This window comes from Carya illinoinensis, chromosome 7, assembly GCF_018687715.1.
Source record: "Carya illinoinensis cultivar Pawnee chromosome 7, C.illinoinensisPawnee_v1, whole genome shotgun sequence".
NCBI lineage: Eukaryota > Viridiplantae > Streptophyta > Magnoliopsida > Fagales > Juglandaceae > Carya > Carya illinoinensis.
In genome coordinates, this window is record NC_056758.1 from 40,353 (window position 1) to 55,273 (window position 14,921).

The 14,921-nt window shown below is 32.8% G+C and overlaps 1 protein-coding gene across 11 annotated transcripts; it reads right to left on the reverse strand.

Moving 5' to 3' along the window:
- Nucleotides 1-3,619: 3,619 nt before the first annotated feature.
- LOC122315073 (protein PIN-LIKES 3-like) lies at nucleotides 3,620-11,297 on the reverse strand. Of its 11 annotated transcripts, none has more exons than XM_043130792.1 (13): nucleotides 11,034-11,297; nucleotides 10,763-10,872; nucleotides 10,029-10,085; nucleotides 8,703-8,875; nucleotides 8,340-8,419; nucleotides 8,092-8,216; nucleotides 7,807-7,928; nucleotides 7,216-7,449; nucleotides 6,191-6,283; nucleotides 5,490-5,590; nucleotides 5,273-5,325; nucleotides 4,998-5,183; nucleotides 3,620-3,950 (listed from the first exon to the last, which is right to left on the reverse strand). In XM_043130792.1, exons 4-13 carry the CDS (start codon nucleotides 8,835-8,837, stop codon nucleotides 3,826-3,828), a joined length of 1,254 nt encoding a protein of 417 aa, XP_042986726.1. In that variant the 5' UTR covers nucleotides 8,838-8,875; nucleotides 10,029-10,085; nucleotides 10,763-10,872; nucleotides 11,034-11,297; the 3' UTR covers nucleotides 3,620-3,825. The 11 variants fall into 11 exon arrangements, with proteins under 11 accessions (XP_042986726.1, XP_042986728.1, XP_042986731.1 ...); XM_043130794.1 differs by lacking the exon at nucleotides 11,034-11,297 and adding an exon at nucleotides 10,209-10,235 and having other exon boundaries at nucleotides 10,763-11,018; XM_043130797.1 differs by lacking the exon at nucleotides 11,034-11,297 and adding an exon at nucleotides 10,941-10,990 and having other exon boundaries at nucleotides 10,081-10,085.
- Between the last annotated feature and the right edge of the window lie 3,624 nt (nucleotides 11,298-14,921).

Genomic DNA, 14,921 nt, shown 5'->3' on the forward strand with positions numbered 1-14,921 from the left:
AGTATTGTGTAAAGCATTTCATTATAAAGTAATATACTAAGTATATAGTAAAACATTGCATTAAATATAAGTACAAAATACATATATCTAATATATTTAGTTTGTATATTAGTAATAAACCAAGTACTTAGAATATATAATAAAGTATTATAGTACTATTAGTTTTCATATATTTATGCTATCTATACTATAATATCACTTAGTATTATACTATTAGTGATACTTAGTATTATACTTATAGTGATACTAATTATAAGTATAACACTATAAGTGATACTAAATAAAATATTATACTATTAGTAATACTTAATATTATAGATTGGTAAGAAACTTAGTATTATGCTATTAGTGATACTTAGTATTATATAGTGTATATATTTTTTACAAATACTAATAATAATATTGAAAATATTATATGTATATTTATATATTTCTAGAATTATCTATTCGAACAAATATAAAAGAGTTCGAATAGAGATAAAGTATGTTCGAACGAATTTTTTTTGTTTGGAGGGAAATTCGCGCCAAATTATCGGTATATGCTGGAGAATATTCTATTTTTTTGTTCGAATGCTTATATTATTAGTTCGAACGGGAAAATATTGTGGAAAAATTGGCGGTCTTTTTGAATTTTCGCGTTCGAACTGTTAAAAAATCCGTTCGAACGTAAATTCACATATTATTAACCTGATCATTTCACATCATTTTCACTCGGATTGAAGTTTGAGAGACGGACAGAGAGAGCGACAGAGGCTTTGTGAGAGTGTTGTAGAGAGAGAGCTTAAAGAAGTGAGAGAGAAGAGATTCTTGAGGGAGAAAAGACAAGGATAAGAGGTAATATGTTTTTTTTTTTTTTTTTTTTTCATTCCAATTTTTTTTTACAAGTATCTTGATATTTGTTGCATTTATTTGTTGGGATAGAACAATGGTTTAATGTGTTTTATGCATATATAGGTATTGTGGATTAATATTTTTATTGGATTGCAAAAATTAGAGGTAAGTTTTTATAGTTTTCTAAGTTATTTAATAATCATATTTAGGGATAATCATTTAGTTTTCAATGTATTATATTGAAATGTGCTGTAGTGTATGTGAAAATTGTGTTTTATGGTTCAGTTTTTTGCTCTGTTTCATGAATGGTTTCTAGCTTGGTCCCATTCGAACACTTTGAATACCGTTCGAATTGAATTTTATCCATTCGAACGGAATCTAACTCGACCAGAATTCCGTTCGAACAGTTTGATTGTTTGTTCGAACAGTACCAATTACGTAGATATTTATAATATAATTATAAAATGTAATTATAATGTATAATTGTAAATATTTAAGTACTATAATTAAATAGATTAATACTTAAAATCTAATTATACATTATTTAATTAAAGAATTATAATGTATTAGTGAAAATATTTAAGTACGAGTATTAAATAGATTAATACTCTAAATATTCTTATAAAATATTTAATTAAGTAATTATAATGAATTATTGAAAATATTTAAGTACTCTAATTAAAATGTTAATTAGTTAAAATATAATTATAAAATAATTAATTAAAAATTATAATTAAATATTTGAAAATATTTAAATGCCCTAATTAAATAGATTAATACTCTAAATACTCTTATAAAATATTTAGTTAAATAATTATAATGAATTATTGAAAATATTTATGTACTCTAATAAAATATAATTAAAATATATGATTATGAGACGACATTTAAAATATTAATTAGTTAAAATATAATTATAAAATAATTAATTAAAAAATTATAATTAAATATTTAAAAATATTTAAGTACTCTAATTAAGATGATTAACATGATGGAATATACTTATACAATATTTAATTAAAGAATTATAATGTATAATTAAAAATATTTAAGTAGTCTAATTAAATAGATTAATACTTCATTTTATATATTTATTATAATTTCAAACATATATGTCTCCTAAACGCAAAAGAACACGTGAGCCATCCCCACCACTTACTAACTCCCCGTGTGATTCACCTACCAATAATGGTGGGCCAACATCACCAGAACCAGAACAATGTATTTTATCACTGCATATCTTTTAAATAAAATAATTTAATTAAAATATATGTTTTAATTTTTGTATATATAGCTAGCTGTTGTAAACCAGCGCCGAGTTAGAGACAATACGAGGGGTGTCTACATAGAGAAAGTAAGGAAAGTGGGTAAATATATTTTTGTAAGTTTAAATTTATTAATTCCATTGTCTAAATATATTTTTGTTACCTATACTAATTTTACTGTTTTTCTTTTTGTAGGACAAGATGATATCTCTTAAAAACACTGTTGCAGATCCATCTGATGAATTATTTGTCAACGATGCTCAAATCTTTTCTCAATTTCTTGGATCACGTTCTGGATATTTGAGGGGATTAGGAAGATGCGTGAAGTCATCCTCAACATCGTCATCCTCTTCTAAAGTCAGATCGAATGATGACAAGACTAAGAGGTTAGATGAAGCTGCACTTGAGATAGAACAATTGAGGTAAAAGGAAAAAGAGTTGCTGACCCGATTAAATCAAGCAGCAGATTTAGAGGCAAGATTAGAATATATGCTACAATTAAATAGCCGAAAAATGTTTGAACAATTCCAGTCAATAATGTCCCAAAACCCTATGCCACCACTACCACCACAATCATAATTCATTTAATTTTTTTTAATTGTCTTTATTTATGATATTTGTAAACATTTGAACAATTGATGTATGTTTGATTAAATTTGTATTACTATTATCATTTTAATTAAATTTTATTCTGTTTGATCAATACCGTTCGAACGTTAAATAATGCGTTCGAATAATAAATTACCATTTATGCATACATTTGAACAAAAATATCCATTCGAACACAAAAAACTCATTCAAACGTATCGAAAAATACAATCAGTGCCTTTGTTCGAACAATTAAATATTCATTCGAATAACAATGTTTTCAAAACCTCGTTCGAATAAAATATTTCCATAAATATATTGTCTGTTCGAAAAGTTAAATTTTTTCTTCGAACAAAAGTCACTTCAAACTGTGTTGCTCGAACGGATTCGAATAGAGATGGTTTTTGGTTCTAACAAAAATATTTTCGTTCGAACTTGATTCTGAGATGACATTTTTTTATCTCAGAAAAAAATTTCAGTTAGAACGGTTTCGATCGGTTCCGCCCAATTTCGTCCCTAAAAATACTTTTCAAAGACGAAAATATTCTGAAAACTTTCTGAGACAGCCTTTTTGAGACAAAATAGAGACGAAATTTTTTCGTCTCCCAAAACTTTTAGGGACAAAATTTTCATTTTTTGAGACAAAATTTTTTGTCTCAAAAAATCATATCTCTTGTAGTGTGGGCCCTCCAATAATAATTTGGGAAACTCTAACACTTATATACAACCATCTATACTAACGATAGTATCATAGTATGTACGAATATGATATAAGAGAAATGATATAAACGCTTGAAGATAATTGTCACGGAGGAAAGTTTCTTTACGTGAACTTCTTGTTTTCTGACCTAGCTACTTTAATCTCGTCTTATGCCACGCTGGTTTAATTTATTAATCACATATTGCAACCACGAAATAAATTTTACAACCGAAACTTAAAATAAAAAAGAGCATGACATGGAATTATATATATATATATATTTATGTATATATAATAGTACGTACTTTGTAAAACATTGCTGTCTAAAATTCCTGGCATAACTCCTCAGGTCATGTAAATTACTACCTGCTGTGATTAAAGGGGCTAGAGCTACATAAATTCTAATCACCCATTCTTGTTGTCGAGCATTTTTGTTGCAGATCAAGCAACGAGCCACATGAAGAAAGCTGACCAAAGTGTTAAGGAAATCGACGCCAACCCATATGTCCACAGCATGATAACAGAACATTCACTCTTGCCAGCTCCGAACAATTGAGTGATTGTGCCTGCCATACGAAATAAGGAAGAAGTATGAATGGATAAATATCCCATAGTCCTGGAGTGAATGCCTATGCACCAGCATAGATGTTTGATAATTAGATTCGTCCTTATCGAGATACAAGTAGACTACTACCATTCCATGTCGTTGATGGTGAATCTTGGTTGTCATTGACTGTAAATATAGTTGTGTTTCATTGTGTGGCTGTTTTTCATTTGATATTTTACATGGCATGATTCTGCGTGCTAAACTCAGATTCAAACATGTTATTCCAGAACCTCTAATATACTGGAATACATTGAGTATGCAAGAGGCATTAGCTGACATGGACAACAGAACATATCGGCGTCAAGTGGCAGATAAACAAGATCAGCAAGAATATTTCGATTGCACATCCTTGGTTGAGCAGCCAGACTGCCAGTACTGATGATAAGATTGACACTCTAATGGCGGCTCAAAACAAGTACTGAAAATGATAGACAATTAAGAGTAATACTACATATAGTTGTAGAGTACGCAAACATTGTACAATCTTTTTAAAAAATAGTGAAGTCTATTATTAAAAAATTAGTTTTTTTTTCTATATTTACTCACTCTTTTTAAAAAGATTGCACGGCGCTATTGCACAAATGCAAATATCATTTCTCTTGATTGCAGGGTGCACTTTCCCACTTTGACTTCATTTTGAAAGGCAAATCTCTTGTAGTAGAAGATTCAATGGTTGTCCTGTCATCCTCACCCTAATCTTATCTCTCTTCTGAGCCTAAATACCATCCAAGAGAAGCCATGTATTTAGGCCTCCACGTTCTTTGTAAATGTATATAGCACACGCACTCAGGTACAATGTTGGAAGCAGCTAATTAACTAAAGTTCAACCTTTAGGAAAGATTGACAGAGCTCACTTTGAAGGACAAATAAACATATAGCACATACAAACGTAAAATATGCTAGAATGGTTACTGCAAAGACATTAATCTGACAGAAAATTATATCTAAGGCGAATCGAGCTTGCGTTTAGTGAATTCATTTTTCAAAAGCGACAAACACATCTTACCTATGTTCATTGCTGGTGGAAGTGCATATTGAAGTAGAAGAACAAACTGATACAATGGATCGGAGTGAACTAAACCGAAACGTAGTGCACTTTTAACAATGACTATGCCCAAGAGAGGCAGGAAAATATACCGAACTGCTATGATGCCAATAATGAGCCACTGCAGAACACCTGATCCTTTCAAGCCTAAATACGATGAACGGCATCACTATTGAATGCTACAGTAATGAAATATGAAGTAATCATAACAAACATTATATTGAATACTCGATTACCTTTAAGAAGGTTTCCTCCTAATATTAGAGTAAGAGTTGGGATGGCTGCTTCGCTGAAGATTATAAGGAGAGAGAAGAGGAAGGTCAGGAACTTTTTATCATGAATTCTGAAAGTAACGAGAAATCATTTTCGGACCTGTAGCATTCATATCCCAACTAGAATGGGTTTGAGATATATAAAACCTACAATCACGAAGCCGAAATTTAGCGTATATACCCGAGAAAAGAAGCAGAATCCAGAATCACACGTAGAGGGGCGGTACCACCAATTATGAACTTCCGGATCTGCGGAACTACACCAATGATAAACCCGATCATCTGTATATGATACATGTAACGTGTAAATTTCAGTCATCAGCTGATTCCCAGAAGAACACCTCTGGGCTAGCTTTGTCACCCAGTATTATTAGATAGCTAGTAACATTCTGGTTGGATTTTTTTCTAAGAGTTATTCTACATAAAAGTAAATTTGCATATTAATTTATATATTAATACTATTGTCTTTATATTTAAATTTTAAATTGACATGATTTTCATTAAAATATGAGTTTCTAAACAATTATATTAGATGTATGTACATATTGGCATGCAGAATCGCTTACAATCAGATTTTTCATTTTTTTTGCAATTTTTAAATCAGAAAAGTTATAGCTTTTTTCCAAAATGCATGTGTAGCTGATATCAAAAGGTAATTGCCTGTATGTGAAAGAAAACAAAAGACGCAGCACTCTTTGCATTAAGGCAATACACCGAATGTAACGGCCCATACAGTACAATATCTTAATGAATCCGGGAACAAATTTGTCAGCAGGTAAAGAACGTCACATCCTTCCCGGTAATTCAAAGAACTAGCTATTGTTTTGGCCAAAGAGGATGGCCATGCATGGTATTATAAAAAAGAACTCAAAGCATACATACCGCTCCAGTTGTTGAAGGTGCAAACAAGGCCCTTAGATTGATCTTTCTTGCAAACATCCTTAAGCTGTTTTTAATAGCATATAAGATCGGTACCTGCCACGAAGGGTGAGAATGCTCATCTATTATTGCTCATATAATTTTCGAAGTATCTTTCTTTGATTCATATTATGCTACCTTGTCATTGTCTTAAAAGTGTGTTTAAATTTCATTATTGTAAGCATTCTATAACATCTCGCTCTTATTGACAAAAATCGCTTGGTTTTCTCTTCTTTTTAATTTTTTAAACTCCGAACCTCTTGCTATTTTCCTCCTTACCCTGCATCTCATCTTTGTCCATATCTAACCCTTTAAGTTTTCATCCACCTTTTGGTTCTATCTAACATATAAAAGTTTAGAAGTAGGAGCTCTGCTCCTATCACTTATTATGACTAATTCAAGTATAGAGAGAGAAAAATGATTTTTATGCAGGTTACATGTTGTGGTTATTGATTGCTCATAATTATTTCTCTCTTTGAAAAACCCCCACTTAAATATTCTCTAATTTTATTATTACTTTTCCAATGAATAAATATAATACAAGGTAAAATGTTTAAAGATGTTTTGAATGGTACTCGATGGCACATATGACCCAATTTTCAAATGGAACCAGGTGGAGGGTTTCGAATCTAGGGTTTTTTTTATTTAGAGAATTGTGTCATATTCCATCAAGCTATCGAGCTCTTGGCATATTTTGAATATTTTAATTAAACTATTTAAAATGTCTTGGATTTATCGTATGCTATCTATTGTGATCAAGAATCAGTAAAAAGTTTGAGAAACTCATATTTATAATTAATCTATTTTTTCTGCTAATAAATCACAATTTAAATTGCCTAATTTTAAAAGGAGCAATGATACCACAGCAGATTTCATAACAAATTTCACAAAAGTAGGAATTTACCGACACAAATATTTCGCATTAACGATTAGAAACTCTATAAAATCATAAAGATTAATCTCGTTTTCAGGAAAGGAGTAGAGACAACCTTCATTTTTGCCTCGGAAGGAAGCATACATTTATTTGCATAGTTCACAGAGATGGAGCAGTTTTTTGGAGGAGGAAGTTCTTGATCTGAGCAACTCCCGTGGAGTATTTCTGCTGTTCCCCCACCAAGGTTCATTTTGCTTGTGAATTCAGCTGTGTTGTCTTTTTCGTTGACGGACCTTGAGAAAATCCGCACAATGTTGTATACATAAGACCACAGATAAATGGCCCCAATCTGAAGAACCCGATCCAAGAAAGAATTTCATCATTATCAAACTAAAGGTTCTGCTAATGGCTCATCCACCACGTACGCATATATAGTCATACACGGCTAGTAAAATGCAATTGCAGACATGAGACTCTTTACCTTTGAGTTTCCATAATTGACAATGCTAGTGAAAGTATGCATGCGTGCACGAATTCCTTGTATGTGAAACAGTACGGATGACATGATGCAGATTTTTGAATAAAAAAATTGCAATCCCGCAGGGTAAGGTTCAACGAGCTTATAAGAATACGCTGATACCATTCATCTTAACATTGTTTGTTGGTTTTGGAATCAATAGGAGATGAAGCAAACGAAATCACATACAGCCATAGAAAGTGAAGCATATGCCATTCCATATTTATGGCAGACATCTGGTGCTCCAAATGGACTGCCTTTCTCTTTACAGACTGCTGGGATGATAATTAGAGGCAAATTTCCCATATTTCCTGTTCACAACAACCAGAAACATGAACTATTTAAACCAAAGGTGCATTTAGTTGGTAGGGACTGGGGTGGACAATGCCAGAGTCAGCGCTGGCACAATTACTTAGCTATCATGGCTATGTTTGAAAATGATGAATATACATTTAAGGGTTTGTCAGTGGCTACCTGCTGCGCAGCAACCCAATACGAGGCCCTTCAGATGTCGGGGCGGTCTTGTGATTTTCACCAGTATCCATCCTAGTGCAGAGCCAATTAAGAATGTAATGAGAACATTGAATGGCATGAACCACCTACATACTCAATCAAAGGTTGAACAGAAAGTGAGAAGATTTGAAAATTATCTACATGGAAATAACACATTCCAGATCATTAATCAAAGATAAAAGTTCAGTTGTCAGAATGATGATACTCACAAACCAACAACGCTTTCAAGAGTAACTGTTTTAGCCAGGTTGCTACTCACAATTGCCGGATTGAACACAAAAAAGACCACCTTATTAAGAACAAATCGTGTGATTGTTAGTCCATTCAGTCTTCGGAAACAGAGAACAAATCCCTTTCTTTAACATCTAACCACGAAGATTATATCATGTGAATTATTTTTGTCCATGTTAATTATTAGATCGTAATGGATGGTATACATTGAAACCTATCAGTAGTTTAAATACATTGTGATTTAATTTTCACGGTTTAAATTGCATATTGTAAAAAGAGTGATAATTCGAAGGTACAAATTAAGCATTATTTCCCTCTGATGAAATTAACAGATGTCTTACAGTATTCAATTGCTTCCTTGCATTCTCCCCCAGGACATCGATTCGATCCAGTGCTAGACATAGCCCAAGTGCCGTCAATAGTAGTACTTTCAAAACCGGGATGGATGCTACAAAAAATAGATCTAGAAGGCCCATTGGGACGATTCTATCGAAATTGCAAATCTATGCCATTCCTACATAAAGGGAAAAGATTTCACTGAACTTTGGTTAAGGAATATCTATTATTACTTTTCTTTTTTTTTTTTGAAACAAATATCTATTATTACTTGAAGCTAGGTTGACAGCCAAGATATATAATTAGTAAACGACTCGGGAATATTTTGAAATACAGATGCGTTCTATCCTTTCTATAAATTAAAGATCAGGAGCGCCAACTGTACCATGAGCTGGTTGCGAGGGATTAAACGGAAGAGTACTTTTACTAGTTCCCATATTATATGCCAGCTTATTAAAAAAAAATTAAATATATATATTTAAAATTTAATGACGCCCAAAAAAATTTTAAAATTCTAGATTTTTTTTTACCTAATTTTTATGTTCGTATTTTAATTTTTTTAAATAAACCACATCACACTACCTTTTTAGTGGCACATCAAAAAGCAAAGTAAGTTAAATTAAGCAACAAAGTTGCATTTCTCCAAATAGCAAAAATAAACATTGGACAAAAGCCGCACGCAAGCAATAAACACGGGAAGGTATCTCCAACAGTTTATGCAAATGTTCAGCTAGATAATAATCAATGATAAACACATGTACACTAAGAAACCACTAGTTACGAGAGTGACTAAGGGCCTCCTTGGGGTTGGGTACTTAGTGGTTTTCAAAAGTATTTAAATAACATTAAAATCTATTTAATGATAAAATTAGCTTGTATAGGCGCGGTTATATATTAAAACACTTTTTAATATCAAATAAGTTAAAAAATACATTTTACATTTTTTCTCAAACATGTTTTATATATATATAATGCATAATATAGTTTCAATTTAAAAAAAAAAAAAAAAAACTGTCAATGGATAAAAATACCCATATAACTTTTAGATAATAACAATTTTATACTTTGATATTTTTATGCACAATGCTACAACTTAATTTCAAATGACCTTTTATGTCATTTTTATATTATTTCGAAACAAATGTAACATATTTAATTGAAAATATTTTTGACATATAGTTACTAAATAGTAAATAACTTTTTAATTGAAAAGCTTATTACTTAAGTTCTACAATTATAAGAAGGTAGATTATATTACTTGTCATAATCTCAAATATGCACTAAAAGTAAAAACAAAAAGCTCTGCGACTTTGTTTCTAGACAAAACTTACAAACACTTTCTCCGATGCTAGAAACGAAATTGAAATCAGGCAGAAATCATACTTGACCTACAGAACAGAATAGAGGAAGCAATGAATGTTTGATAGTTCATTCTAGGAACATTGACTTTTTTGTAATATATGGAAAAAAAATATCATGCTACTAGCTGATGTTCACGTCCTGGTTCCTACCACCGCAAACTAGCGAATTCGGAAGTACTGCTAGACAAGGAAAAAGAATCAGGCCCGCTGAAAATACAAATGCCAATAAGAAACAGTTTTTTCTATCTAACTTTAGAGCCTATTTGGAGCTAGAGTTTTAAAAAGTGATTAAATCGTCTTAAAAGTTATTTAATAGAAAAATTAGGTTGTTTGGATATTACTAAAGTATTTTTTAATCTCAACTAAATTAAAAATTACGTTTAAAGAAAATTATCAAAATTGATATTTTCTCTCAAACGTATTTTTTTAAATAATGTGGAATGTAATTCAAATTTTAAAAAAATTATCAATAGACGAAAATATCAATATAACTTTAAAATAATTATAATTAATTTTTAAACTTTTAAGTATATGATTATAATTTCTTAAAAATTAAATAATCGTTATTTCTATCTCATAAAACACTTTTTAATATGTTTTTAAATAAATGTAGAATGTTTGAAAGTGTTTTAAATATATAGTTACTAATATGCACTTATAGATGGGGAAAAAGATAGAAGAAAAAATGCCAGGGAGAAACGTACAACGAGAGGAGCAGAAACTCGTGCATGTTGGTCTTTGGACGAACAGAACACCGACTAACCGAAGCATGAAAGATCATTTAGGTTGTGGGGGAGGGAAGTTGGTGGTACCCCTGCCAAAGAAGAAACCTCAAAAGGCTGGGAAAGAAGAGAGACGAAAGTTGGCTGAGAACTAAGTCACCTTTAAATTTAAGCTTGCCGCGTTTCCGACTTTATCCTTGGATTCCAAATTTGAAACCAAAAGCGAAATTAAAAACAAGAATAGAATACGCACCACTAACCGTGGAAATAGAGTGAGATTCGTTCAAGTGAACGCCAACACTTACCATCAAATGAACGTGATATATCAAATTCTTATATGTACACGTACCATCAGGCATAAGCTATTACCTCATTACCAGGTAATTGCACATTACTCTCTTTCTCTGTCTCTTTCCGGAGGCAGGACTGTCTGGAACCGTGTGGGGGCGTTATCGCTTTAACGCTTAGCTTCTTCTGTACATTTGTACTTCTAAAGTCTCCTTCCTGTTAACTTCCTACTACTTATATACTGCTTGCCCCCCCCCCCCCCCCCCCCCCCCCCCCCCCCGCGACACTCTCTTTTCTCTCTTTTTTGTCCTTCTCTCTCTCTCTCTCTCTCTCTCTCTCTCTCTCTCTCTATATATATAGATATTCTTCATTCTATTTTCTTAATTAATTAACCATTAATTCTAAAATTAGTGTGTGGATTTCACCTTTTTTCATCAAAAGCTTATCTGATCACTCCGTCCAACATAAGATAGTCTTGAACAACATAATATGTCACGTGAAAAATATGATGCATGTGAGTCGATAAAAAATTTGTGACATATTGAGTCAACATCAAATCATTTATTAAAAATCATAATAAAAGCATAAAAACATATTATAAAATCAAAACCTTTAAAAAAACTAAGATCAAAGTAAAACTTAAAAAAACAAAACAAAACCACCTAGGAGGGAGTTCCCTTTCCCTATGACTAGTTTACATGACTTTACAACACCCATTATGTTACATCATTAATAAATGATACAGTCAAAAGATATGCATGCAAGTTCTGCGTATTTCATTTGAAAAAACAAAAAAGCTTTCAAACAAATGAAAAACTTTCAAATAGGAGAGACCACAAAGATAAGTACTACCTTCTAGGTAATAGAAAGAGCACAAGTTCTTGTCTGTAGCATACATATATTATAAAATATAACAGAATGAGTTACGAAATCAGAAGTCTACTATATACATATTAATTACACGTACGCCTGTAAATCAAGGATATTTGCCACTATGAAAATCTAGGATGAATTGACAAAAGGGTTATGCATCCATAAATATTATTGGAAGTAGGGGTGCACACCGACCAAACCCGACCTGTGCTGGGCCTGGCCCGCAGTGACCCGTCTTTCATGATAGCAAAAATAGACCCGACCTGACATGAGTCGGGTCAACCCGTAATCTCCTGTACCTGAGTGCCCATTTCTCGGCAACCAAACATAAAGTAGCATGAAAAATCACAGCGTGAAAAAAAAGAACAAGCGAACTGAACATCAAATCAAATATTTTTTTTGTCTGTTTGATGCTGTCTGAAATAAATGAACAGGCCAACAGAAAAATCACAGCGTCAAAGAAATCGACCAAGCCTCAGCTTCAAATCACCTTTTGCATTCACTGTCTCTAGGCTTCACATCATTCTCTCTTAAAAGGGCTAGAGAACCATACAAAAGTGAAAAGAAAATAAGACTCGCAAAGATATTTGAGAGAGGACGGGATTGGAAATAAGTTTCCTAGATTAACAACATTAATTGCAGTAAGCACCTATGTAAGAGAAAACAAAGGAAAATAAAAGCATCTCATAAAGAAAAACAAGAGATTTACGAGTACTTATAATGAGATTGAGAAATGGGAAGAAGAAGAGGGATATCAGCACGAAGGATTTGCTCCTTTTAAGACTTTCAAGTCTTTGCTTTGGGAGAATCAAGCATCTTGGTTCGATTATTTGCTTCATCAAGCAAATTACTTTCTCAAGTTCCCTCCCATCTTTATCATCCTGGTAGTGTCCCAAATCTAAGCCTTCACAAAGGGGAATGGAGGCAATGGCTAGGTTTCATTTGCAAGGCATCAAACGTGGGATTGGTTTTAAGAGATGGGTTACCAACGGGTTGTACGGGTCGAACCCGTGCATTAGTTCAAATCGAGTTTTTCGGGTTGGGTCGGGTTATGTTTCATGGACAGGCCGGATCAAACGGTTTCCTGCACAGGCCTAATTGGAAGTTGCCTATTGCACAATGGAATACATGCATCGATTATGATCTCAATATATTTTTCAGATATTCCATGCTCTTATTGGACATGTAGTATCATCTAAACCTCTCAACAAGCATACCTTACATGCTACTATAAAGGCAATGTTATTGAGATTTGTAATTGGTCTCACAATTGAGGATCTAAATACTAATACCTTTTGTTTCACATTCTTGACAAATCTAGAAAAAGATCGTGTACTAGCCCAACGACCATGGAATATCAATGGGTTTCATAAGCTCATTTAGGAAGGCCTAAGCATTCAAGAAATCACGCTAAACATGTCAATATTCAGGTTGCAAATTCGTGATCTTCCACTAGAAATGATGACCTATTCAAATGCCCAAAAAAAATAGGAAATGTACGGGGTAATCTCATCCAAGTTGATCAAGTCTCAAGCTTTAGAATAGCTATAAGAAGGTTCACAAGAGTGCAAGTAGAAATTAATGTAGATAAACCTTTCCTCAAAAGCTTTCCTTTATCTCATACAAGTAGGCCTGCAACCTGGTTTTCAAATATGAGAGATTATCATAATTTTGCTACTGTTGTGATCGTCTAGGCCATATTCAGCAAGCCTATCCATTTTTGACAATACTAACAAAAGCACCTACATTTGGATCGTGGATGGGGGCAGAAAATGATGACATGAGAAGGTTCAACCACACTAGAGACCGGCATGATAGTATCATGCCTAACAACCAAGGGTCTTACATGATAGTCATAGCCAGAACAATTCCTCTCCCTCCCATAACCATTATAGAACCACCTAAAAACAGAGGACCCATTTCCCACATATCCAGAAAAGGCAAAGAAAAATTGTGTATAAAGCAAAATGTCTAAAACTCTTCCAGAATACTAGGCAACTTCCATGACCATCTCCATTAACAACACTTCTTAAGCACATTGTCTAAATCCATGTCTACAGTAGAGAAAGAACACTTCTATGATATTTTTTATTCGACCCCAAGTACTTAGAACCAGCTATAAACTCTTTAAATTATGATATTCTTCTAATTCAAGTGAAAGTTATTAATAAAATTATTAAAATTTCTTTGAGGACTACTTAATAGAAAAAGCATATATGGAAGATAAATAGCTACCAATAAGATTCCAAAATAGAAAAAGAAAACACTCCTATTATGCTAAGAAATCATAGTGTTAAGCAAAATCCAATCCTACACAAACACAAACTTTATCATTCCTCCCACCTTCCACTAGAATCTTGTTCTCAAGATGCAAAGATAGAAATTGAAAGGCTACCTCGTATCCCATAATCTTTCTCCTTTCACTCTACCTTTGTTATTGAGGAATACTTGAGGCTGATGTGAGTCGCTAGTTACAATTGAAACAGCCCTTTTTCACGACGATTCTTAATTAGAATCTGTTTGCTCAATTTGGCATCACACATTTGCACCAATTCAATCCTAGTCTTTGGCTTAAACATTCAGATCTCCTCTGCAATCTCGTCCTTCAAAGCACCTATAAAAGTCTCAATTAATGCCTTTTCAGTCCACCTAATCACCATAGTTGCTAGATGCTCTGACTTTAGCTAGAAAGTCACGGAGGTTTCCTACTTGGCAATGGGGCCAAAGGGATCAAATAGTTCATGCACAGTCATTACAAGGGACTTCCTTCCTTCCATTCTTATAAGCCTTTTGAACATATTACCACCACATGCTAGTCTCTCCCTCACGGTGAAATAGGCCAAAACTGGTTTCTAATCATCAATTGTTCCTTGGAATCCAAAGAGTGGCCATGCACAATCAACCCATACAGTTGGATCTCCGTCAAAGTAATGAGGAAATCTCATTTTAAATTATCGTGCATGACTCTATTGTCTCACAC

What these genes read in the sequence shown, in the direction of transcription:
- LOC122315073 (XM_043130792.1), bottom strand. Translation starts at nt 8,837, where the DNA reads ATGGGCCTTCTAGATCTATTTTTTGTAGCATCCATCCCGGTTTTGAAA. An exon ending in CTTGAAAGCGTTGTTGGTTT is followed by an intron (nt 8,217 to 8,339) that starts GTGAGTATCATC and finishes TTGAGTATGTAG; the next exon opens with GTGGTTCATGCCATTCAATG. An exon ending in TCCACCAGCAATGAACATAG is followed by an intron (nt 3,951 to 4,997) that starts GTAAGATGTGTT and finishes TTCGTATGGCAG; the next exon opens with GCACAATCACTCAATTGTTC.